The following is a 25,679-nucleotide window of genomic DNA, read 5'->3' as shown; positions in this document are numbered from 1 at the left end:
GGCCCCGAGCCCGTGCAGGAATCTTTGATGAACGGTGCTAGTTCTTGGGGTGAGTCGGACACGGGTCAGTGCTACTCAGATGATCCAGGGGCACCTTTGGATCCTGACGTCAGCGGTGCATGCGCTCAGGCAGGCGCGGCCACGACCCTCAGCACGGCGGTGCGGGAGTCTCCACAACGGGGGGGCGCGGCATGATTAGATTCCAAGATAGTGAAGCGGGGTCACAGGGCACAGCCTGTGCAGCTGATAAACCGGCGTTGATCACGATCTTTAGAGGAATTCCGGCGGGAGGGGTGAGAGCGCTTCAGCGTGCGCAAGTAGCAGGCAGGGGCAGAGGAGCAGGTAGCCTAACCCGGGGGCAGAGAGCGACTCCAAACGGAGCGAGGCTCTCACGGGGACAAAGGCAGGCAAGCTCCCGAGTGCCACAGCCCTAGGAGGGGGCGATGAGGGGCGCAGTCTTGCTCCGGCGGGATGCACACACGGCTCGAGTTTCAGGACGAGCAAAGGTACCAAGAACCCACTAGTCTTGGGGTTCAGGTCAGGGGGCAAGCTTCAACAAGCCCTTGGAGAATGTTTCAAGCACAAGTCTACAAAGTCTTTTTAGCAAGTCTTTTCCTTTCCTTCCTCAGCAAGGAAAGCAGCAGGCCAGTCCTTCCAGCGTCTTCTTCTCCTTCTATTCGGGCAGAGGTTCGTTGTGGGAAACAGGATTCTGATTTACCAGGAGCAGGGCTCCTACTTTTATACAGCATTTCTTTTGTCTTTTCCGGCCAGGGGGGCCTTTGCATAACCTCATTCAGTCTCTGAGTACTTTGTTGGGGGTACTCTGACTTCTGCTTTCAGTGTGAGGGGCAGGCACATCAGACGCTCCACAGGAGGAGGAGCCAGTATTGTGTGGACAGGGGCAGCCAGGAGTACCTTGTTGACAGTGCTTCGCCCTTCCTGGGCCAGGTGCCGGCTGAGTCATCAGTCGCTCCCCAGGGGGCGGAGCCAGCATTGTGGTGGCAGAGCACAGACCCATTCAGAATCCAGGGGCACTCCCACCTCCCACCAAGCTGTAATCCTGGCATTCACCACCTGTCATCCCCCAGCCCTGTCACTCACATAACCCAGACAGTCAGATACACATCCTAGCAGAGGCGGGCTGAAATGGTTAGGCAAGCAAATGCTATTTTTCTAAAAGTAGCATTTGCAAACACAGGATATTAAAATAAACTTTACTAAAAGATGTATTTTATTATTCTGAGTTCAGGCATACTAAACTTGACTTTCTACCATGTTCCCTGAGCCTGCTGGGATTATAGGGTGTAATAATTCCAGCAGCCCATCTTTGGCCTAAGAGAACAGGTAGCCTTACAATAGCGAAAAACGAATTTGGCTGTAATTCCCTATTAGGACATGCCACACACATCAGGGCTTGCCCTCCCTTACACTTACAATGCACCCTGCCCTAGGGCCTACCATAGGGGTGACTAACATGAAGTTAAGGGAAGGTTTAGAGGCTGGCAAGTGTGTGCACTTGCCCAGCCAGCTTGACAGTACCAGACTGCACGCAGGTTCCTCAATGGCAGACCCTAGACACATTTTCACAGGCTGCTTCTGTGGGTGGCGCAACCAGCGCTGCAGGCCCACTAGCAGCACTGGCATTGACTGTAAATCCAATGACCCAATCATGGAAATCAATCACATATACATTTTACATAGGGAGCACTTGCACTGCGGCACGGATTGGCCGTGGCGCAGTGCCCTGAGCGGCAGACACCATCAAAAACATCTGAGGCACATCAGCAAAAAGTGGAAGGGAAACTCACGCCAAGGTGCCAGGTCTAACAGTGAGTGTTTAAGGAATTGTTTGAAATTGTCAAAGTAAAGTTTTATTTAGCATATTTTTTAAAGAGAAAAGTTTACAAGTCTCAGTGTGGTTTCGTTTCACGTACCTTCCTTGATCATATGCCATAGTATTAATTATTTAACTTCGGTTTTCCCAAAAAATCTTTCAACAGAATGCTGAAACTGCATTACATCAAAAAAGTGAAATTATAGCTTCCTTAGAAGCCAAAGCAAATCAGAATGGATCTGCATCAAAACAGCTAGAAGAAACGTAAGTTTTAATGAGCAATCAATATGTAAATAAGAATTTATTTATTTTTCTTAACTGTTTCAAGAAATGTCTTTAATTATGTGATTGTGTGTCCGTCGTATAACGTAAATGTCTAATGTAGACATATTAACTTTATTATGGGGTGTTCTTTTTCACTATTTATGGGCAGAATTTGTTGAAGCGAGTTTCACTTTCGACAGCCTAGCATTGATCTGTAGAGTGCTCTGCTTCCATTATCGTAAGACTGAATGTCATATTCTTTTTATTTTTCAATTTAAGACATTGGTCGTATCAGCACATTTTCCACCATTAGATGTTTAATAGATTCACAAGTTTGAATCATTCTCCGTCTTCAGATTAGGAATCTGTGGTCATTTTAAACGGCAAAAAATGGTCTTAAAATAGCCATATGACCAAATAACAGTGTTTATTTAGTAGCACAATTTGAAATGTGCCCAACGTCAACCAGCGAGGTAAATATGCTCAGTGTTCTACACTTCCTAGATGCCAAAATAAGTTGGATTTCTACAACATATTGTGTGTGGGATTCCCCACACAAAGTTCTGCTCTGCCTGACAGATTTCTTACATTTGACTGGATTTCTACTGTTTCTTAAACTCCCTGGATGTCTGCCAGCCCTTGCGTCAGCTCTGCTGTACAATGAATTGTTTTGGAGGCTATCGACTTATTGTTGGACCAGGTAAAAGTACAACTGTCAACATGACAGACATGCATGAAGATGAGAGTTCTCCTCAAAAAGTGTTGATCTTGCAGAAAGGTGACCCTTTTTCTTCAGGAAAAAAAGGGATTCTGCCACAAGGAGGATACTGCCCCTCCAAAAGGGCAGCTCCCTCCTTATCTGAAAGAGACACGTTAGTGATAGAGTCCTTACCTTAGAATATCCCCAGGCATCAGACTGGATCCGGACACTTTTGCGTAGCAATACCCCTGTGCGTCGGTAGGTGTCGTCCGCGGCTCCGCGTCCGTCGTCGGCGTCGTTAGCGCCGGAATGACGTCGCCGGAGTACTTAGACGCCGCCCTCGCGCTCTGACGTCAGTTCTTCTTTTTTCCGCGCCAGCTAGCGCAGATCCGGAGAAGCTCTACCCCTTAGTCACTTTTTGACTAAACTTTTTTGATCTGGTTTTTCTCGAGTCGTTCGACTCCTACGGTGCCGATAGGGATGCCCGGGTTCAAACCCTGCTCCAAGTGCAGCCGAATGATGTCGGTTACCGACCCCCATCGCCGGTGCCTTCAGTGTCTAAGCCTCGACCACGATGACCGAACTGCTCCGACTGCCGGGCCCTGACGTCTAAGGCTAGGCGGGAGCGGTCCCGCAAGCGACTTGAGATCCGGCAGTAGGCCCTGCGCCGTTCAAGGTCCCGGTCCCACAGGAGGTTGAGGGACCGGTCGCGGGGTCGGAGCCCTCGTAGCTCCGAGAGTCGGCATCGGTCTTCGGGATCAAGATCCTCAGGTAAGAGGCATGAGAGGTTGGAAAGGCGTCATCGCTCTTCAGACTCACCCCGACGCTTCCGCGACGCACCGGGGATTCGGGTGACACCACCCACGCGGCTCCGACGGAGTCGCGGGCGCCGCAGCCTGCCCCACACCTTCCGTTCGCTGGGCACGATGCAACACCTGAGGAGGTCGAGCGGTACCTCATGGCTATGAGGTCTCTCCCTCCTTTGCCGGGTTCCATGGTGCCTTCCGGCCCAGCTGTCCCGGCTGGGGGGCCTAGCGGGTCGGGTGCTTCGGCCCGACGACGCCGGCGACTTCGGTCCCTGCGTCACAGGCCCCCACTGGATCCGCTTCCGGATCCGGGTCGTCGACGGTCGACCTCACGACCTCACCGACGCCGGCCCCTAGAGTGTCACCCCCTGCGCCGCCTACGGGCTACGCCGCCCCCGATCCTACCCTCAATTCGGTTCCGGCACCAGAGCGGCGCCGCTGGGTGCCGCTCTCAACGTCGTTTGGAGACTTTTTATGTCCACGAACTGGCCCCATCCTTTGAACCTGAATTTCAGGTGATGGGTGAAGAGGGAGATTAGGAGAGGTCTGTGGACCCTCTGGCACAGGAGTGCCAGTCTCAGCAGGACTGAACATGTGAGCTTGGGGATGCCAGTGGACTGGACACTTCGCCAGACACTGGTTTTGTCTCCCCTCCAACCGTGGCTAAGGAGGAGGGGGCTGCCTACAGTGTAGTGTTGACGCTGGCGGCCAAGGCATTGGGCCTGGAGCTCCCGTCGCGACCGTGAGGACTACCCTCCTCACTGAGGTCCTTAAACCGCAGGCAAGCTCGGCTGCGCCTCTACTGCCGTTTAATTAGGCCTTGTGTGACATTCGTTTGGGCACTTGGTCCAAGCCCGCTACAGGTCAGCCTGTAGATAGGAACGTGGCCAGGCGCTACCGTCTGGCTCCGGGCGACCCTTGCTTCTTGTCCACCCACCCCACCCCAAGAGCCTGGTTATCCAGGCCTCTACTTCCCAGACCGCATTCCCGGAGGTTCCGCCCGATCGGGAAACCAAAAGGTACGAACAATTCGGTAAGAAGGTGTTTTCGTCCCTGAGTTAGGGACAGCAGTCAGTCAATACCGCATGCCTCTTGGGCCGCTACACCCACACTCTGTGGGACACGGTCGCGGACGTGCTGCCACAATGTCCGGAGGAGGCCCGGACTAATTTCGCCCAAGCCCTTGCGGAGGGTCGAGATGCGGCACGCTATTCCATCCGGTGTGGGCTGGATACCACGGACTCACTGGGCAGAGCGATGGCAACGACGGTGGCAGTTCGACACCACGCCTGGCAGAGGACTGCCAACTTTTCTGCTGATTTCCAGGTCACCCTTCTGGACATGCCGTTTGATGGCCGTCGCCTCTTTGGCGACAAGGCAGACCATGCGCTTGAGCGTTTTAAGGATTCCAGGGTGTTGTAATCCATAAAATGACGGGATGATTGTAAATCATCACATACTACAGTTATTCCATGGAACAGCTATGCCATGGACTCTTGGGCTAGCATTGTAAGATGCAGAGCATTTAAAGCTACAGATATAAATAAACATAAAAGTGTTCTTGAACTGTGTTCAAGAATACAACACATCTTCCTCCTTTATTAATGTTAGATAAAAACTATATACACAACACATCTTCCTCTTTTATCGATGTAAGATGTAAACTATATACACAAATACAATATGAGTTAATTAATATACTAAAGTTACATTCAATAAAAAAAAATATATATAAATGTTATTCAAGATATTTCAAGGTTGTCTGGAAGTTATCCTCCTGAATCTCCACATATATAATCATTCAGATAACTAGGAGGACCTCTTGATCTCTGAGGCCTTATGCAACCCCTAGTTCCATCTCCAGCACCTTCTGATGACGTACTAGGTATACCACCAGAAGGTGTACTAGATATACTGGTATTAACATCCAGATCCTCTGTGAACAAATGTGGATTGAGTCCATCGCCTTCCACTTCACTCACCACTGTGTCTTTTGAATTCCCTCTCTTGTATAATGCTACTCTCCTCATGTTCCAACTTTCACCATCATATAAAGTTATATGTCTCCTATGCACATTTTTGACTTTATATGGACCCCTGAATTTAGTAAACCCAGCACTCACTCTTCCTGGCTTGACTTTTACCCAGTCATTAGGTAATATGCTAGTCTTCTGTGACACAACTTCTTCTCTTTCCTCTACCAGATTTACCAAACCAAGACAGTTCTTTAACCATGCTGGGTTTAATTTCCTGCTAATAGGTCGTCCCCTCATGCATAAAATCGGAATCTTTCCAGTAACAGTGTTCTCAGTTGTCCTGTAAGCCCAGACCAATTCATTCACCAATTTCATAACAGCAGACCTACTCGCCACTGCCATCTGAATTGCTCCTTTTACCATGCGGTTTGCCCTTTCCACGATATCATTGCCCTGTGGGTTGTATGAAGATGTTCTTGCATGTTTTATGCCACATGATTTCATGAATAAAGCCTTTTCTCCCCCGCTCACCTGTTTATTAATGTATCGCCCTCCCCAGTCCTCCCACCTGTTTTTGCCAGCATTTCAGGACCTATTAGCCACTTTAGCGATTAATCACGCTTAAGTCCTAGTATTAGGGGATTTTAATTATTGGCCCTTAGACCCTCATGAATGTACCGCCTCTAAGCAATTCTCTGACTCACTTGTATCCCTGAATTTTGTCTCTCACCTGCAGATTCCTACGCATATTCACGGTCATGTACTAGACCAGGTCTGGTCTCTTAATATCTCGGTCTCTTCCATGTCCGTGTCCCCATGCCCCTGATCAGATCATGCCTTGATCTCCTTCTCCCTCCGCCTTAAGTCGGCAGCAAAGATTCTGCTTGCCAAAAACACCTGGGCGCGGAACTGGAATAGGGTAAACCTTCCTGCATTGTCATCCTCCCTTTTGAACTCTGTACCTAACCTAGAGGGTTTATCTTCTATCTCTCAAGCCGTTGCCATCGATACCTGGCTTGCTGGAGGCTGCGATACGGTAGCCCCATTACGTCGGATATCAACCCAAAGATCTAAGGAGTCAAATCGGTGGTTCGGCGATGACCTGAAGACAAAAAAGCTGACCCTCCGGCGGGCTGAGAGGCAATGGAGAAAGAATTACTGCCCTCTACTAAAAACCCATTATATGACTCTGCTGAGCGACTACAAAAGGGCCATATTAGGCGCTAAAACTGCACACTTCTCAGCTAAAATTCTGGTGGTGGAGAATAAATCTAGGGAGATTTTCTCCATCGTTCATGACCTGGCCTATTCTGACAGGGCCACGCTTAAGCCTCCCCCCACCCAGTCCCTCTGTGACTCTCTGAATTCTTACTTCCTGGAAAAAATTAGCAACATCAAAGCCAATATCCCACTTCCTTCCCCTACTTTTGCTGAGCCCCTTCCCCCGACTGTTCACTGTTGTCTTTCTTCTATCCCTCCGCTTACCGAAGAAGTGTTTCTTGCAATACTTCCCAAAGTAAAGTCTGGTTCCCCGGTGGACATCTGTCCAGCCCATATTTTGCAACAGATCTATTCTGTTTGCCCCAAACCGCCAATCTCCCTTCTCAATAGCTCGCTGGCCCAGGGGGTGGTAATCCCAGCACTTAAATCTGCCACCATAGTGCCCATCCTGAAGAAGCCTGGCGCGGATCCCTCGGCTCCAGCTAACTATCGTCCCATCTCCCTTCTTCCCTATTTGGGCAAGGTGCTGGAGCGACACGTAACATCGGTCCTCAGTGCCCATGTAGAAGCCAATGGGGGCCTAGCGTCCCGCCAGGCAGGCTTCCGGCCTAGGCACTCCACCGAGTCCGTCGTGGTGTCGGTCCTGAACAACCTCAGGGAGGGCATGGACCAAAACAACCACCAGGCTCTGGTGCTCCTCGATCTCTCCGCCGCTTTCGACACGGTGGATCATTCCATCTTACTTTCTCGTGTCGGAGCGGCGGGGGTCGAGGGCTCAGCCCTGGTTTGGCTATCGTCCTTCCTGAGGGACCGCACCCAGGCGGTCTGGTTGGGGGATTTCTCGGCCACCCAACTCAAGGTCACATGTGGTGTTCCTCAGGGTTCTTCTCTTTCCCCTCTTCTGTTTAATCTCTACATCTATCCTCTGATCTTTGCACTTCAGCAACTGGAGGTCACCGTTTACAATTATGCGGATGACCTCCAGCTTATCTTTAATCTTTCTTCTTCTTCTCATTCTATCTCTAATTTTCAGACTACTATGATTTTCATCAGGGACTGGATGAACCACAACCATCTGAAGTTGAACCCCGATAAAACAGAATTGGTTCTTACGGGTGGTTCCTCCAGTCCCTGGAACTCGTCATTCTGGCCTTCTTCTTTAGGACCCCCTCCCACGCCTTCTCCCTCAGTTAAGACCCTGGGCATTAAAATCAATAATCATCTCAATCTCCACTCACAAATAAGTTCTGTTGTTTCTTCCTGTTTTCTTGTTCTTCGAACTATCCGCTCTGTTTCTCGTCTTTTCTCTCCCCTTGCACTTAGACTAATCATGTCCGCTCTGGTGATTTCCCGGCTGGACTACGCCAACACCCTATACAACAGCATTCCAGCCTATAGTTTGCAGAAGCTCCAGCTGGTTCAAAACCAGGCGGCCAGATTGGTGTATGGCCTCCCCCGTTCCCATCATTCTACTCCCCTACTGAAGGCATTACACTGGCTACCTGTCAGGGAGCGATCCCTTTTTAAAACTGGTTGCATGGTTTTTCAGGCGCGCCAGGGTACTGCCCCTGCCTTCATTTCTTCCCTGCTAAAAGAGTATACCCCTGCTCGTGAGCTCCGCTCATCCACCCAATCACTTCTTCAGGTACCCCGTTACAGACGTAAGAAATGGGGCGGAGCCAATTTTTCATTCCTGGCACCATCCTTTTGGAACTCCCTCCCCGATCACTTACGTCTGGCTAGACATTACTCCCTCTTCCGAAGAGATCTTAAGACCTTTTTGTTCACCCAGGCTTTTCCTAATGTAAACTAACCTTATTTTCTGTTCCCCCTCACTAGTATTTTCGTTCCTACTGCTAAATTAGTCTCCACAGCGCCAAGAAACCGCACGGTGAATGTAGCGCTATATAAATATTTTAAATTCAAGTCATTTCATTTGAAACTAGTTGAGTACCATTGTCATTTTGACATAACATCAACCATAACTACACCAAACCTACATTCACCCCCCATTCCTGTCAAAGGACCTATAAAGTCTAAACCCACTATGTGTTACGGTATAACGGGAACTTAATTTTCCCTAACTCCAGTTGGCTTCCTACCTTTAATCTCTTTTCACCTTCAACACATATAATGCATTTTTCCACCCACTCCATTATTTGATGATCAATGGTAGGCCATCAAAAGTGTTCTCTCACCCTCTTCTTAGTCAAAGACTGTCCTAGATGACCCTTGTGTGCTAACTTAAACACTTTGAATCTCAGTTCCTCTGGCGGTATGATTTTTCGCCCTTCATCGATATAAATACCCCGTCATCTACAAAGGATAAGTCATCTAAAATTTTAATAAAGGGCCTAACTGCAATAGGAAAACAACTTTCTCTTTTCCCACCTTTTACAATCAAGTCTTTTACCACTTTCAAAGTCACGTCTTTATCCATACACTCTTTCCACCGGTCCTTACTTATCACTCCACAAACTGCCATAACATCAATTATTGCAACAGCACCTTCCCCTTGATACAATTCTACATTGGTTTTGTCAACTTCTTCCCATGGCAACGGTAACCTTGACAAAGCAACCGCTTGACAGTTTTTCCATCCAGCTTAATATTCTACCTTATACCTGTACTCTTGGAGTCGTGCAGCAAGTCTGGATAAGCGTGCTGAGGTTTTCTGTGCACCCCCAGGACCTAGGATTTTGATTAGTGGTTTATGATCAATTTGCAATATAAAATCAAATCCCCACAAGTACATCCTGAAGTACTCCACCCCCCATGCCGCACCCAACGCTTCTTTCTCTATAACAGAGTAGTTTCTTTCCGAAACCGTTAAGGATCTCGAAGCGAATGCCACCGTTTTTGTACCATGAGCATGCACCTGTGCAAGTACTGCACCGATACCTACCGCACTGGCCTCAACTGTCAAATGCCACCGTTTTTGTACCATAAGCATGCACCTGTGCAAGTACTGCACCTATACCTACCGCACTGGCATCAACTGTCAATACTGATTTTAACTTTGTATCAAATGGCGTAAGTAGGTCAGCCTCCCATATCTCCATCTTTATTTGCTCAAAGGTATCTTGCTGTTCTTTGGACCAAATAAACCTATTGCTTTTCCTGAGTAACATTTTGATGCATTCAGTTTTTTCTGCAAAATTCTTTACGAATTTTGCATAAAACTCTGAGACCTAAGAATGACCTCAATTGATCTTTATCAGTTGGTGTTGGAGCCTTCTGTATTGCTTCCAATAAATCGCGCTTTGGTTTGACTCCCACAGCAGATAGAGTGTAGCCCAAATACTCCACTTCTTCAACTGAAAACTTAAATTTTCTTTCTTGAGTGTTAAGCCAGCGTCCTCCATTCTATTTAACACATCCTTCAACACCACATGATGCTGTTCTCTTGTCCCAACAAACACCAACACATCGTCTTGAAAATATACCACATTCTTAATTCCTTTCAATACAGACCCCATCATCCTTTGAAACACTCCAGCAGCCGATGCCAACCCAAATGGCATCCTTGTAAATTGGAATACCCCTTCTGGTGTAATAAATGCTGTTAATTTCTTCGAGTCGTTATGTAATCTCACCAGATGATATGCACTGCGTAAATCAAGCTTTGAAAAATACTTCCCTCTCTTCAGCAATAATACCAGTTCGTTAATATTGGGTAATGGGAAATTGTCCACAACAATATTTTGGTTAAGTGTGCGTAAGTCCACACAAAATCTAAAACTATTATCAGGCTTGCTCATAATACTCGATGTTTCTATTTCCTCAATAATTTCTTGTTGCACCATCTCATCTAACATTCTTTTTACTTCATCTCTAGCTACTATGGGTATCTTCTTCACTTTATGCTGCATCGGTACTGCATCAGGTTTCAAAATTATTTTATGAACGTATCCTTTTAATTCACCAATTTTTTCACTGAACAGGTTGTTCATGCTGTTCACTATTGTTTCGGTATTCATCTCTTCTACCACCATTACTTGTTGTTTGGCCCTTGACTTAATTATGATATGCAGATCGTACTGGTGCGCCCAACCTAATATCGGTGGACCGCTATACGCTACATATACTTTACCTTCCACCTCTCTACCCTGAAATTTTATTCTACTCACCATGTACCCTACTATATCAATTTTCTCCCCCTGATATCCACCAGGATTGATGTATTTTGGTAAAAGTTGTACTTTCCTCCAATTCTCTTTGAATGTGGACAATGGGATGATGGTCCAAGATTAGCCTGAGTCAACCATCAACTCTGTTTTTTTCCCATCGATTTCAAACATAGCCTTGGGTCTATTTCTTCTCCCATACGCCATTGCCTCACTATCATCATTTGCACAAATGCTATCACTATCTACACACAATATTTTGTTAACCCCCTCTACATTGCACATTGAGGATTGTCCTTGCACTAAATCATTGACTACCGATACCTTTTGTCTACTATTTGACTTGCACATCTTAAAGAAATTACCTCGTTTACCACACTTCTTACATGTTTTGTCTAACGCATAGCATCTCTTGTAATCTGCTGTATGGTACGTACTGCCACATCTAGTACACATTTTCTCTTGAACCTTTTTAGGTCGAGCTGGAGAACAATGCGAAGCATTGTCCAGCTCAACAACTATAGTTGCCCGTCTCTTGGGAATCTGAGACAGGGGTCGGGCACGCGCGGCGATTCGTTTCTGTGGACGCGCACGTCAGGCCGGCGCCATGCACATCCCCTGCCTCAGATTCCCACCTAAACACGCAGGCAGGCAGGCACACACACAGACGCAGGCACATACAAGCGCACACACACATGCCCCCCCCCCCACCCCACCCCCACGGGCTCAAGCGCACACACAGCCACGCACGCAACCCCCCCCACCACTCACAGGCTCACGCGCACACAGACACACTCGTAGGCGCCATGCACATCCCCTGCCTCAGATTCCCACCTAAACACGCAGACAGGCAGGCACACACACAGACGCAGGCACATACAAGCGCACACACACATGCCCCCCCCCCACCCCACCCCCACGGGCTCAAGCGCACACACACAGCCACGCACGCACCCCCCCCACCACTCACAGGCTCACGCGCACACACACACTCGTACACATCCCCCCACCCCCCCACTCACCAGGCTCTTTCAGCGTGTTCCGTGTCCCTGTCTCTCTCGTCAGCCAGTGGGTCAGTCTCGGCATGGGAGCTCCACAGCGCTGGTCTTTACCCGGTCCCCTCCTGGCACCGGGACTTCAGCTGCCGGACTTCGTTCTCCATAACAAAGAGCGCGCATGCGCAGGCAGCCCCCGCCCTCTCACTCTCAGCCCAGGCTGCTTTCGGTTTTGCTGTCTTCCGTGTTCGCTGGCAGCCTGTTCCTCCTGCCCAAGTCGCACACCGGACATAAAAGACTGAAATGTAGTTTAGAAGAGAAACACGTCTGTCAATGTACCTGGTAGCATTCTTTCTCCGTAGTAGCAAGTATTGTGTGCACCTGCAAGAAGTGTGTGTGCTGGTCCATCGGACATTCTTTTCGGGTGACGTGAGCTGAGATTCCATCTGTCCGTCCAGCCATGGCAATGGGTGAAACGTCGTAGGTCCGTTCCTGCAGGAGTGGGGTGGGGGTGTATAATTTTGTGTTAAACCTCTACATGACAGCAGAAAGCTGGCCCACAAGCCTCAGTAATTTCGGCGTGCAGGTCGGTAGCCCTGGACACTCTGCAATGAAAGAAGGCTATGTGCAGGGGGCATTAAAGTATCCAAGATCATTTTGTCGTACCCGTGCTCGGACTCACTAGTAATTTAACCTGCGAACCTGTGGCATTCTCCGCTGGAGTCCTGCACATCCGATTCAACAAATCGTTAGGGGTACCCCAAGTGATAGTCTGTCTGCAGTGCTGTGACCTGCCCTGAAGGCCCCGGGCGGAGGAGACGAACATTCTTTTAGAAAGCAATGTAAAAACCTGCCAAATGCTTATAATAAACTCATACAAACACGAGCATTGCAGGGTGTTGCCGTTAAAATAGAGAAGGAAGCAAATGCAGTCCTACGCAGCACTAGCTCGCAAGAATGCCCTCTAGGCACTGCTAATTGAAGCACATACCGCCCACACTGCCGATCAGCCTGCCCTGGGGCACCTCTGAGCAGGGCGGGGTCTCCAAGGGCACAGGTGTCTTTTTACGGTTCAGTGGATGTTCTCATCCTAAATCGTTTTGGGAAGAGTGCGGTCTGGTCCGTAGTGAAGCACACTGTGTCGAATACTATTTGTAAGTTGATGTGGACGGTCATTGTGCATATTTATGCCCACAGTCATTCTGATTGAGTCAGACATTGCCGTTCACTGGTAAAGTGTGTTATTTGCTTGCGATCTTGTATCGACTCATGATCCGGTTCACAGAAGGTGAAGTGATTTGCATCAATATATTTTCATCAATATATATAACATGCCATAAAGCTGTGAAATGTATATTGTAAGTGCAGCACCTCCCATTTATTGTAAACAACACAATGGAAAATGCATTCTAAAATACGGCATTCTGAAGTTTGAGCGACTTGGTTTGACTAAAAGATCCCTGAATCTTCTGTCAGTGTTTAGGTCTCGACTATTTATCACTTAAGTGATGAATGGACGACCACTCAGCAGCACCACTCTGCACCACCCAGCATCACTCAGCGCCACCCCAGCATCACTCAGCACCACCACAGCACAACTCAGCATCACAACATAATCACTCAGCGCTACCCCAGCATCACTCAGCACCACCACATTATCACTCAGCACCACCACAGCATCACTCGGCACCACCACAGCACCACTCAGCACCACCTCAGCACCACCACAGCATCACTCAGCACCACCACAGCATCACTCAGCGCAACCCCAGGTTATAGGTGTCACATTTGCAAAAGTATAACTATTGGCATTGTAAATGAAAAAGCTATTAATTTAGCTATTTTCAAAACCAACACATAAATAAAAAAAATGGTCATTTACAAGACCAATAGCTCAAACTTTCCTAATGCAAGACCTACTGCATTGCAAATGCTTGTTATGTTCTTGTAGAGACCCTGGTATCCTTCCACTTGAATTTTTTCCTACCCCCATTATCATTGTTCTTATATTGACTAACAGCAGCCACATCCTCACCTTTTATTATACAAGACTCATTGTTTGAAGAAGTCTTCTTCACCATTTCTTTCATTTAACACTCCGATTGTTCCACGACTTTAGCTATGTCAATTGCATTGCTCAATGTTGGGTTCTTTGCAGCCCATAACCGCTCTTGCATTTTTTTGTTACAACACTGTACTATCAACTGGTCCCTTATCATTTCATCTCTCATGTTACCAAAACGACAATTTATTGACAACTCACGGAGTCTCGTGACAAACTGATCTATTGTTTCATCTTGCTTCTGTGGTTGCGTATAAAACTTGTGTCTACACATTGCTATATTTACTTCTTTGGCATATTGTTTTTTAAGCCTAGCCTTTGCTTCATTGTACTCATTACTAATTACTCTTCCATCACTATCTACTGCCACAGGTAGGAATCTGAATGCATGTTGCCCCTCTTTTCCCAATGTACTCAATAATAATGCCTTCTTTCTTTCAGCACTATAACTTTTCCCGTCAAGAGCTATGATATAGTTTTCAAAGATTTCTATCCATTCCTCCCACTCTATCGGAGGTTCACCTGCTTGTTGAAGGAACAATGGTGGTGGAACAGCAGTGTTACCGTCCATGTTTGATACTAGATTTCAGAAAACTACTTTTTAATCCCTTCCAGGCTGATGACGAGCTGGGCTCGTCATGGTGTAGCCTCCTCGCACGCTGATGACGAGCCCAGCTCGTCATGTAACACTGGTATTTGCGTTTTTCAGCACAGGAGGGGAAAACCATTTGCATAGATGAGGTTAAATAATTGTAATGGTGTCCTGCTGTGTTACTAGAAGTGCTGTTTGTCAAATCGCTACTCAAAACAACAATAGTATGATAGTATTGTACACTGGACAAGTAAATTAGCAAAATACATAAAATAAGAGGAAATAAGAAAAAACGTTTTTGATTCTCAATTAAATCAACAATATTGAAAATATCTTAAACGATGACCGGTCATTGTAGAGTTAACCAACCATTGCAAACTGTAATATGAGCAAATGTCACTCCTTCATCCTCCGATTTTTCCTTCTTAAATACCTCTTTGTTTTGTACTTAGTGTTTCCAATCGTCGCGCCAGAAACGTTTCTTTTTTTAGGTTGGAATGCGCTAGTTCCTTTCACCGTGAATGTTTTTTTTTTTTTTAATTGCGCGCTGTTTAAGTTGTTGTTCGGTTACGTCCAAAATGGCCACCAGCGACGTTTTTACGTGACCTCCGTTGAAACGGAATCACGTAGCTCACGTTTTAACCTTAGTGACGTTGTACGTTCTATGCGTCGTTCATATCACGTCCTGTTTCTAAGGCACGTCACCGGCACCTCACTGGTGTTCCGCCGTGAAGATGAAGCCGCTCGAGATAAGCTGCTCGAGATATGCAGGTATTAACGTTACTGCTGCTCTCCCATTGATTTAAATGATGCACCTCCTCTTTTCATGTGTCCAACAAATACCCGTATGTGTCCAGTAGATACAATTACACCGACTCTCTCCTCTCTCTCCTGCCACATGTATCGCAGTTACAGTAGAGGCATTGCTGACTCAGTATTAAATAAGAGAAACAGAATCACTTGTTCTAATTAAGTGAAATCGCTCGTCCAAACTCAGTTCAATCGGACATGCTGCGATCCACACCTTGACGAGGACTCGTCTTTTCCATTAAAAAAAAAATCCCAGTACCTTCTTATAAATTCCTTTAAGTCAAGATTTCTTCTCAGTTGTCCATTGTTTTCCCAATTCTTTTTAATCAGGATATCTTCTTCTTTTTTTTTTGTGTGCTTATATTCAGAACTCTCTTCTTCTGTTAAGCTCTTTAACTTTGAAATTTGCTTGCACACGCTGTTACTCGTCCTTGAGCATGTGGGTTCTCATTACTTTAAAAAAAAAAATAGTCTTTAATAAAATATTACCCTCTGTACTCTTCTCAATTAAGTCCAGGTTAGTTCCATCGTCGCCAATTGTTGTAATCCATAAAATGACAGGATGATTGTAAATAAAGATATAAATTTTATTGAAGAATACAGAGATCAAGCAGTACACTGACTGCAGGCAATCCAGATCTACCACATACTACAGTTATTCCATGGAACAGCTATGCCATGGAATCTTGGGCTAGCATTGTAAGATGCAGAGCATTTAAAGCAACAGATATAAATAAACATAAAAGTGTTCTTGAACGGTGTTCAAGAATACAACACAGGGCGACAGCCAAGTCCTTGGGCTTCTCGGCCCCAAGCCAGCAAACGGGTGCCTTTCGCTCCTTTCGTGGCCAAGGAAGGGGCGCTCCCACACGTGCTGCCAGCCATGCACCGCAGACTAATACACAGCGTGGTGGCGGCCGTGGAAACTGCTGTGGCGGCGGTCGGGGACAACGGCAAGGCCAGTCCACACCTTCCCCTGCAGCATCCGCCTCAAAACCCTCCTAGTCCGCGCTTTCAGGCCCATGTGACGCCAGTGGGGGGCAGGGTTCGCCATCACCACTTCCACTGGCGCACTGTCACGTCGGACATGTGGGTGCTGCAAATCGTCCGAAGGGGCTACTCCCTCCCCTTCGAGACGACCCCTCCAGCCATGCCACCGCAATACCACCGTGTGTCGGGGGATCATTTGCAACTTCTGCAAGAGGAACCTGTCCGACCAGGTCATGATCTCGGAGGGCACTGCGAGACAGCTGCAGTGTTGGCTCACGGACCGCGATTGGGTCAGCGGCAGATCCCTCTCCCTTCCTCAACCGGAGCACGTAGTTGTGACGGACGCATCCCTCCAGGGCTCGAGAGGCCACATTGGAGAGGTGGAGATCAGAGGCCTCTGGTCTCCGGCGGAGTCCCGGCTCCATTTCAACCTTCTGGAGCTGCTGGCGATTTGTCTAGCACTGAAGGCATTCCTCTCCTCTGTCCGGGGGAGTGTAGTGCAGGTGTTCATGGACAACACCACCGCCATGTGGTACTGCAACAAACAGGGCGGGGTGGGGTCGGGGACCCTCTGCCAGGAGGCTCTGCTCCTCTGGCAGTGTCTGGAACATCAGGGCGTGACCCTGGTGGTTCAACACCTGGCAGGTTCTCTGAACGCCAGGACGGACGAGCTCAGCCAAAGGTGCATGATGGATCACCAATGGCGTCTGAACTCGGACGTGGCGCAAGGCCTCTTTCTGCAGTGGGGAGAGCCTTGGTTAGATCTATTCGCCACAGAAGAGAACGCGCAATGTCATCAGTTCTGCGCGTTGGAATTTCCAAGGCGGCACTCGCTCAGGACGCTGTTCGTCGCGAGTGGAGTTGCGGTCTGTTGTACGTCTTTCCGCCTATATCACTTCTGCCCAGAGTGCAGAAGAAAATCAAGCGCGACCGGGCCCAAGTCATCCTTGTGGCTCCGGACTGGGCGCGAAGGTACTGGTATCCCAAGCTACTCAGTATGTCAGTCGATCCCCCCCGATTCGTCTGCCGCTTCAGGAGGACCTTCTGTCGCAGCAGCAGGGGACGGTCCTCCACCCGAACCTGTCCAGTCTCCACCTCCATGCTTGGAGATTGAGCGGCGACAGTTGAGGCCATTTGACTTGCCTCCTGAAGTCTGCAATGTCATTCTGGCAGCCAAGCGTCCCTCCACAAAGTCGATATATGCCTGCAGGTGGAACAGATTTGTGGCATGGTGCACAGCAAAGGCTGTGGATCCTCTCAATGCCCCTCTTTCTGAGGTTCTCCTCTTCCTTCTTTCTCTTGCCCAGCAGGGCTCTGCTCTGGGCACTATCAAGGGCTACCTTTCTGCCCTTTCAGCCTTCCTAAGGATACCTGATCAGCCTTCTTTGTTTAAGTCCCCCATTGTAAACAGATTCTTAAAGGGCATCACTCATATGTTCCCTCCTGTTCCTTTCGTGATGCCCCAGTGGGGCTTGAACCTGGTTCTAACTTACATGATGTGCACTCCCTTTGAGCCGCTTCATAACTGTCCTCTCCGTCTTCTTACGCTTAAGACTGCTTTCCTGGTTGCCATCACCTCTGCCAGGAGAGTGAGTGAGCTGCAGGCTCTTTCCTCTAAACCTCCTTTCCTTTCTGTCCATCCGGACAAGGTTGGGTTGCGGACAATCCCTCTTTCCTGCCCAAGGTAATCACAGCCTTCCACATCGGGCAGTCCATCACCTTGCCCATCTTCTTTCCGCCTCCGCATCCCTCGAAAGAGGAAGAGAGGCTCCACCGTCTGGACCCAAAACGTGCGCTCTCTTACTATCTGGATCGCACACGCCAGTCCTGGGTGGGTGACCAACTCTTTGTTGGTAACGTGGGCGCTAAGAAAGGATGGGTGGTGCACAAGCTTACCATCTCTCGGTGGATCGTGTTGTGCATCCAAGCATGTTACTCCTTGGCTAAGTAGGAACCTCCTGTTGGGCTGAGGGCCCACTTCACTCTGGCCACAGCGACTACTACTGCCCTGGGCCGAGGAGTCTCCTTGCAGGACATTTGTCAGGCAGCTACATGGCCTCGCTGCACACGTTCGCAAGACACTACTGCCTGGACAGCCAAGTCCGGAGGGATGGCTTCTTTGGCCGTTCCGTCCTCCAGGACTTTCTGGTGTGATTATTGGTTTCGCAGATCCTACTCCGGGGTTGGTATTGCTGGGGTATCTATTCTAAGGTAAGGAATCTATCACTAACGTGTCTCTTTCAGATGCACAAGTTACTACTTGTGTAACAATATATCTGTAAGAGACATTAGTTAGTGATAGATTCCTTACCGACCCACCCATTCTCCCCGTTCTGCGAACCGATATCTAGGGTTAAGGTCATCCCCTTTCAGGGCCCTAGTTTCATGGCACCAGTGTTGGTTCTATCATGGCTCTGCGTATCTGGCGCGGAAAAGCTGTGTATAAGAACTGACGTCAGCGCGCGAGGCGGCGTCTAAGTACTCCGGCGATGTCATTCCGGCGCTAACCACGCAGACGACGGACGCGGAGCCGCGGACGACGCCTACCGACGCGTAGGGGTATTGCTACGCAAAAGTTTCCGGATCCAGTCTGACGCCTGGGGATATTCTAAGGTAAGGAATCTATCACTAACTAATGTCTCTTACAGATATATCATTACACAAGTAGTAACTTGTGCGTTAGGTGATGTTTCTATGTGCAGTGCTCTTTCAAGCACTTCAACGAGGCGGGGCAGAAAAATAAAATTTAGAGCTTCCTGATTTTATATTCTCTAATGAAGTGCCCAGTCATGCCTCTAGAATGGGAAACAATCCTGTCAAGAAAGAGTATGACCTTCATTACATGTGAAAGATTCAAGACGACTATATGAACTACGTGCCTGAGGATGTGCTTACATGTTCACATAGTCATCACATGGGCTCACGGAGAGACTATGATCTCAACTACAGTTACAGACATCAACACCAAAACCTACTAAGGATGCAGTTGCCTCTAAATTTTCTCAACTCTTCACAACAGATGAGCGAAACTTCCAAAAACAGGTCCCTGAACCCCTGCATTATAGGCCATCTCAAGTGCAGCTGCTACCTTCACAATTTATACAACCCATGCAGCCTCCTCACCACCACACTCTGGAGTGTACTACCCCCAAGACATGAGGAAAGACTATGATGGACAGAGGAAAGATGAGAAGGAATTGTATTAAGAAGATCAGCATCATCATGAGGACAATAGCTAGATAAACTGAGTGTGGCCCCAAGATTTAGAAAAAACACAGCCCTAGTCTCTTGGAGACAACATTTTACACATCCATGCCCTTTTGGATAGTGCAAGTAACAGATTTGTTCTACTCGTGGCATCCCAAGGGGCAAATATGGTTCCTTTACAGGAGCAACCTAAGAAATAAGTAAAGTCCATTACAATTTTAAAGAAAAGAGAGGTTGAATCTCAGGAAGACACTGTCTACAAGTCAAGCAGCCAGTTATACATTGCTCGGAGAAAAAATATAGAGCGCCAGCAGAGCAGAAACGTGCCTCATGGGTCACCAGAAATCAACTAGCCTCTTTCATTGCTGCTGCAGCCCAGAGACAATTCAACAAGCCCGGTCACCCGTATCTCTACCCCTCCAGATAAGCATGGTAGACCTGATTCCAGTAGACCGGAGCAGTGAGGCAAGGTTGATAGTCAAGAAAGAGCAAATGCATTGGCAGTGGTTATCAACACTGCTAGGGGTGCAGGCCAGGATTCTTGACATACCCTTTGTTGGTAGCATCTTATACGGAAAGCACATCATCTAACCTTTACAGACCATCAAAACAGACACTGACACTATCCGCTTCCTGGGAGCCTTGCAGTTCAGGCATTCTTTGGGGTATCCCTTTTGAGGCACCAGGAGATCCCAGTTGTATATGAGTGCTTCCTCTCAGTATGGCGGTCTGAGTAGAGAGAACCACCCATATTGACATTACAGTTAGACTCAGGGATATTTCTCAAGGAGAGGTCAACAGTCAAAGCCTTGCCAAAGATCCCCAGCTCAAAAGAGGAGCTTCTCCGTTATCTTGACAAGACGACCCCAAGACCATGTGATTCACTACTCCTGTCCACTCCATTAAACTCCTTTCGAGCCAAGGGAAGAATCTCATATTTTGCCTCTGAATAGGTAAACATCCCATCCAACCATTGGGTACTTCAGATGGTGGATCAAGACATACCCTGCAAAGGACATTATGTGCACCTTCAAGAACTACAAGAGGAGATCCAACAGCTTCTTCTCATGTGAGCCATACAACAGGACATCAAGCACGTAGACGTGCAATCCACTACCCTCACGGTATTGTTAATCGACCGCGTTTCCCCTTCACCACGTATCGTTTACTTTCGAAAACCTTTGCCCGAAACATTCGGGGAAGGCTGTTGAACATACCCGCACCCTTATCTGTCGCAGCTGATGGAATGGACTCCATTCAAGTTATGACATAAACACACAGGTAGTAGTGTTCCACATTCAATAAACACACTATAGTCTGTCATTAATTTGGCGTGAAAAGTCAAAATAGCTTGCTATATTTCTGCAAACTGGTGCTAAATCAGCCCCAAACACCTACCACCTAAAGGTGTTATTAGCACAAACCAATGTGCAACCATTTATACAAAAAACTGAGGCTCTGGCAGCACACCATTAAGTCAATTATTGTTCCATAAACAGTAAAGATCAGATTTGTGGGATCCTTCAGTATATATCCCTCTGCTAAGAGTGGATCAGACACAACAATATTGATCTGAAACAGAAATCCAGAAAGGTCGTTGTTGATGCTGTTCAGTAGTCTTCATTCATATTGTGAAAAAAATTTAAAAAACATTCCCAGCACACGATAGCCGACATGTGTTTCGTCTTTTGCTTAGACTTTTTCAAGGCATAAACCTCGGAATCAACAGACCAGAATCGAAAACGGGGCGTGTCTGTTCTTGCGTAACGAAATATGTGCAAGAACCCCAGTCCGGATATTTGTCTAACCAGCTCAGCTCAAAGTGTCCCAAAAATGTCACAAGCAAGATCCTAATATCCAGCACTGGGTCTGGCAGGTCCAATATATTTCAGAGCTGCATGTAGACAACCATCGGTCCACTGAAATGGGTCAACGCTGTGCCTCTAAGTATTGATAATACACTGTTCCTATAACACCCAATCTTTTCCCAATACAACTGTCCACATTATACGTGATTCGCGATCCTACTGAATGCGATCTGTCACCTTATACACAATCAACTCTTCAACAGTCTCCTCTTGTAAGTTCCTTTTACCGTGACCTTAAGACACAACCGTAGTACTTTGCAACCATCGAAGTTGTAGTGTGTCCGCTGATCCGCGTATCTCCACAGTCACGCGTATCTTCACAGTCACACTGTGGAGATACACGTATCGGCGGTCACACTACAACTTTGATGGTTGCAACGTACTGGAGCTGGATTCTCTGCGAGAAGGATGACAGCGTCTGGTCAATGCGTCAGTTGGGGACTTGACTTCCTTCCGAACTTGCCGTGGAGCGCAAGTAGGCAGCTGAACCGTGGGGTGCCATGGTAAGTGAAGGTATATTTATACCTTGAAGGTATTTAGGAATGTCAGTATTGACGTACAATTCGGGCATAAGCACATCATTAATAAAGCCCTAAGGAATGGATGTTCATGCATAATAAATGAGTTCTTGGAGAAATCAATATCCAAGCAAGGGGAAGTCCTAAAGGCTTAAGAGTCTGGTTTTCCAAGAACTCGTTGTAACTTAGATGAATGGATGTAGTTGACCATGCCTGTATTTGGTTAGCATGACCAATGCCTTAATAAGAGCTAGATTTCTATGCCTAAATAAGGGCAATGGGAATTGTACCTCTATAAGGGCATAAATCGGGAAATCTATATACGGTATATAAATCGACATACAACAAGCTCATATGCCTCGAACAGAAAATGCTACTTACCAGTATGCATCTGTTCTCGGCATATAGAGCTGTAGATTCATATACGCCCACCTACCTCCTCGGGTGCCTATACCTGTTGCAGTTATATCTTCCTTAGATACATACATATATGGACTTCTCCTTCTAACTACTCTTTCTGGCTCCATTATCAACCTCTACTGGAAAACAATCTAACAATGGAGTCGATGCCCATGCACACTATCACCAAAGGGAGGAGTCACCTACCCCGTGACTGGAAAGACTTCTCTGAAGAAAAACAAATTGCAAACATTCGGACCCAACACTAGATGGCGATCAATGCACAAGTATATGAATCTACAGCTCTACATGCCGAGAACAGATGCATACTGGTAAGTACCATTTTCCTTTAGTCTCAATTCTTCTTTATAAAGAAGAAAATGGCATTTTGAGCCTTCGCAAACCGGCTCTGTGAACGAGGCTTGATGTGAACATCTCTACCTATGCCTTTCCACTGTTTCACACTTATCCTCACAGAACTGAGGAAGACTTAATTGTGATAGTATCAGCATGGCCTCACCCGGGCTGGTGCATCGAAGTGCTCAAACTGTTAGACATTCTCTGTTAGTTCTGAAGATTCAGCATACCACAATCTCAAATCACTTAGCCTTGCAGCCTGCTTCCTAACCATCTAGATATATAGTATAAAGAGGAATAGTTTTTACATATGGTGCAGTGGTAAAAGGATGAATTCTATTTCGATACTGCCACATCAAAATATGGCATATCTCCTGAGCCTGGCTAAACAAGGCTTGAAATGCATCTCCATGAGGTTCCTTGTGGCTGCCACATTCAGGTTCAGAAGGACCTTGGCCTTATCATCCATATATTCAGTGAGAATTGCAAACAATTGATGGGCAGAATATTCTTATCCTTCCCACCTGAATATCTGTCATATGCCTACATGAAAGGACAGGCACATGCAGCCAGTATAACGTTCTGTTATAACAAAGCCAAATGCACTCTAGAGGATAAAGTGACTTAGTCACTCAACAAAAAGCATGTCCCAGACAGCAACACTCTGCATGAAGGAGACTCTCTCCTGGACATATGTCACGCAGCAACATGAAAAAATAGGTACATGTTTATAAAACACTACTGCCTGCATTGGAATACAGCAGTAGATTTCAACTGAGCGTGCATTCCTTTGGAAATTGTTTAATTAAAAGATGAGCCTGTTTACCACTTAAAACAAGATTTATTTGACTGCTGGCTATTCTGAATGTCACTTGTGAATCTATAAAATATCTAATTTTGTTCCTTTAACTCCAGGTCTTTAGCTTTGGTATCTTTCATAGATTCACATGTGATCCACCCTCCTCCCAAGCTCACTTCCTGTATGTTTATGTTGTTCACTTGTGTTATAAGATCTGAGTTATGTCAGCATCAAAGGGGACTAAAATGCACAGCATATTAAATTCACTGGCTGAAAGTCAGGGTATTTCAATAGAGGTGAATAGTCTACCAAAAACACTGTTGTTTGGGACTTAGACTATTTCATCACTGTTTATCACCATTTAAAATTACTGGAAATTCCCAGATTGACAACGGGGAATAATTGTAGCAAGCAAATCTATATACGATACCAATGCTGGAAAACTGAGGTTGCAAGTAATCAAATAATTTCTGAAAACTGAATGCAGCACTGACATGAACACATTGATGCAAGGCATATTGTATTTAAAGTGCATTTTAAATGAATAGACTCATAATTGCATCTAATTGTTAGGAATACCAACATGTTACATGGTTCTGCAGCTTTCACTTGTCATGCATGCTAATCATACATGCTAGTTCTTTGGAAGCCAGTAGTAAAAGGTGAGGTATCACATGGTCCCATGCCATCATCAGTTGTCTGGACATAGCAGTTACTAGTTCATGAGTGGTGTTACACCTCTCCTACAACACAAGTGCAGATTTAATTATTAGCCCAGCTTCAGCTTGCAGCTCAAGACCAATATTCACAGTGACCTTTTTAAAGAGACTTTCGAGGACATGCTTCAGCCATTTACTTAAATAGGAGACTCCCTCTACTCCGTACTGGTGGATAGAAGTGAAAATTTAAGAATAAGAAGTATGAAATAGCAATAGGAGTTGGTAGGGGCTACATGATGTATAAGGGCTGACCTTCACAAGGGACAAAAGATTCATATTAGGAGTCAGTTTATACTGATAATGTCTGTAACTCACTCAGTGGATGCAGTAGCTGCACAGGGGTTATAACATTGCCTCGATCACGCCAACTTAACATATCTAGTATTAATTACAGTATTTACTATCTTCACATATTGTAATAGGGTGTAAAAATATGGATCCCGCCACCGCCAAAGCCAACCTCCAGGAAGGAATGAAAGACCTCGCGGAATGGATGAAGAGCAGCCGTCTGAAACTGAACTCAGACAAGACGGAAGTCCTCTTCCTCGGACCATCTCCCTCCACCTGGGACGACTCCTGGTGGCCCCCTGCCCTGGGCACCGCACCCAAGCCAACGGACCACGTACGCAACCTGGGCTTCATCCTGTACTCCTCCCTCACGATGACCAAGCAAGACAACTGCGTCTCATCAGCATGCTTCAACACCATGCGCATGCTCCGAAAGATCTTCCGATGGATCCCCACCGAAACCAGGAAGACGGTCACCCAGGCCCTCGTCACCAGCTGTCTGGACTACGGGAACACCCTCTACGCTGGAACCACAGCCAAACTCCAGAAAAGACTCCAGCGCGCTCAGAACGCCTCAGCACGACTCATCCTGGCCATCCCTTGCCACAGCCACATCTCTGCCCACCTGAAAGACCTGCACTGGCTCCCCGTCAACAAGAGGATCACGTTCAGACTCCTCACCCACGCACACAAGGCTCTCCACGACACGGGCCCAAAGTACCTCAACAGCCACCCGCCAGCTCCGTTCCGCCAGCCTTGTCCTCGCCTCCGTCCCACGAATCCGCAAATCCGCTGTTGGAGGAATATCCTTCTCCTACCTGGCAGCCAAGACATGGAACTCCCTCCCCACTCAAATACTGACCCAGGACCATCTCTCCTTCAGGAAACAACTCGAGACCTGGCTGTTCGAGCAGTAGCATCCCCTCCCCTCAGCGCCTTGAGACCCTAACGGGTGAGTAGCACGCTATACAAATTCTGTTGATTGATGAGCAAGCTAGCATGCAGAAGTGAGCCTAAGAGCTTAGCATTTCAATCTCGCCCTCAAATTAGCTCCCATTAGTCCCATTGGTATACGAGGGGTCAAAAAATTAAGTGCTCATTGTCTCCTGTGTGCAACACTTTATTGTGATTATTTATTTGATCATGT

General features: G+C 47.1%; 1 protein-coding gene across 4 annotated transcripts in view; it reads left to right on the top strand.

The window, feature by feature from the left end:
• RUFY1 (RUN and FYVE domain containing 1) overlaps positions 1-25,679 on the top strand; it is a 717,137-nt gene that overhangs the window by 460,774 nt on the left and 230,684 nt on the right. For all 4 annotated transcript variants that reach the window (XM_086931454.1, XM_086931453.1, XM_086931456.1 and 1 more), the window contains one exon: positions 2,001-2,098. In XM_086931454.1, coding sequence (XP_086787580.1) covers positions 2,001-2,098 — 98 coding nt within the window. The remainder of the gene's footprint in view (positions 1-2,000; positions 2,099-25,679) is intronic.

Source organism: Lissotriton vulgaris, chromosome 7 (genome assembly GCF_964263255.1).
Source record: "Lissotriton vulgaris chromosome 7, aLisVul1.2, whole genome shotgun sequence".
Taxonomy (NCBI): Eukaryota; Metazoa; Chordata; class Amphibia; order Caudata; family Salamandridae; genus Lissotriton; species Lissotriton vulgaris.
Note: the sequence above shows the minus strand (reverse complement) of the source record. Positions and strands in the feature narration are given on the sequence as shown.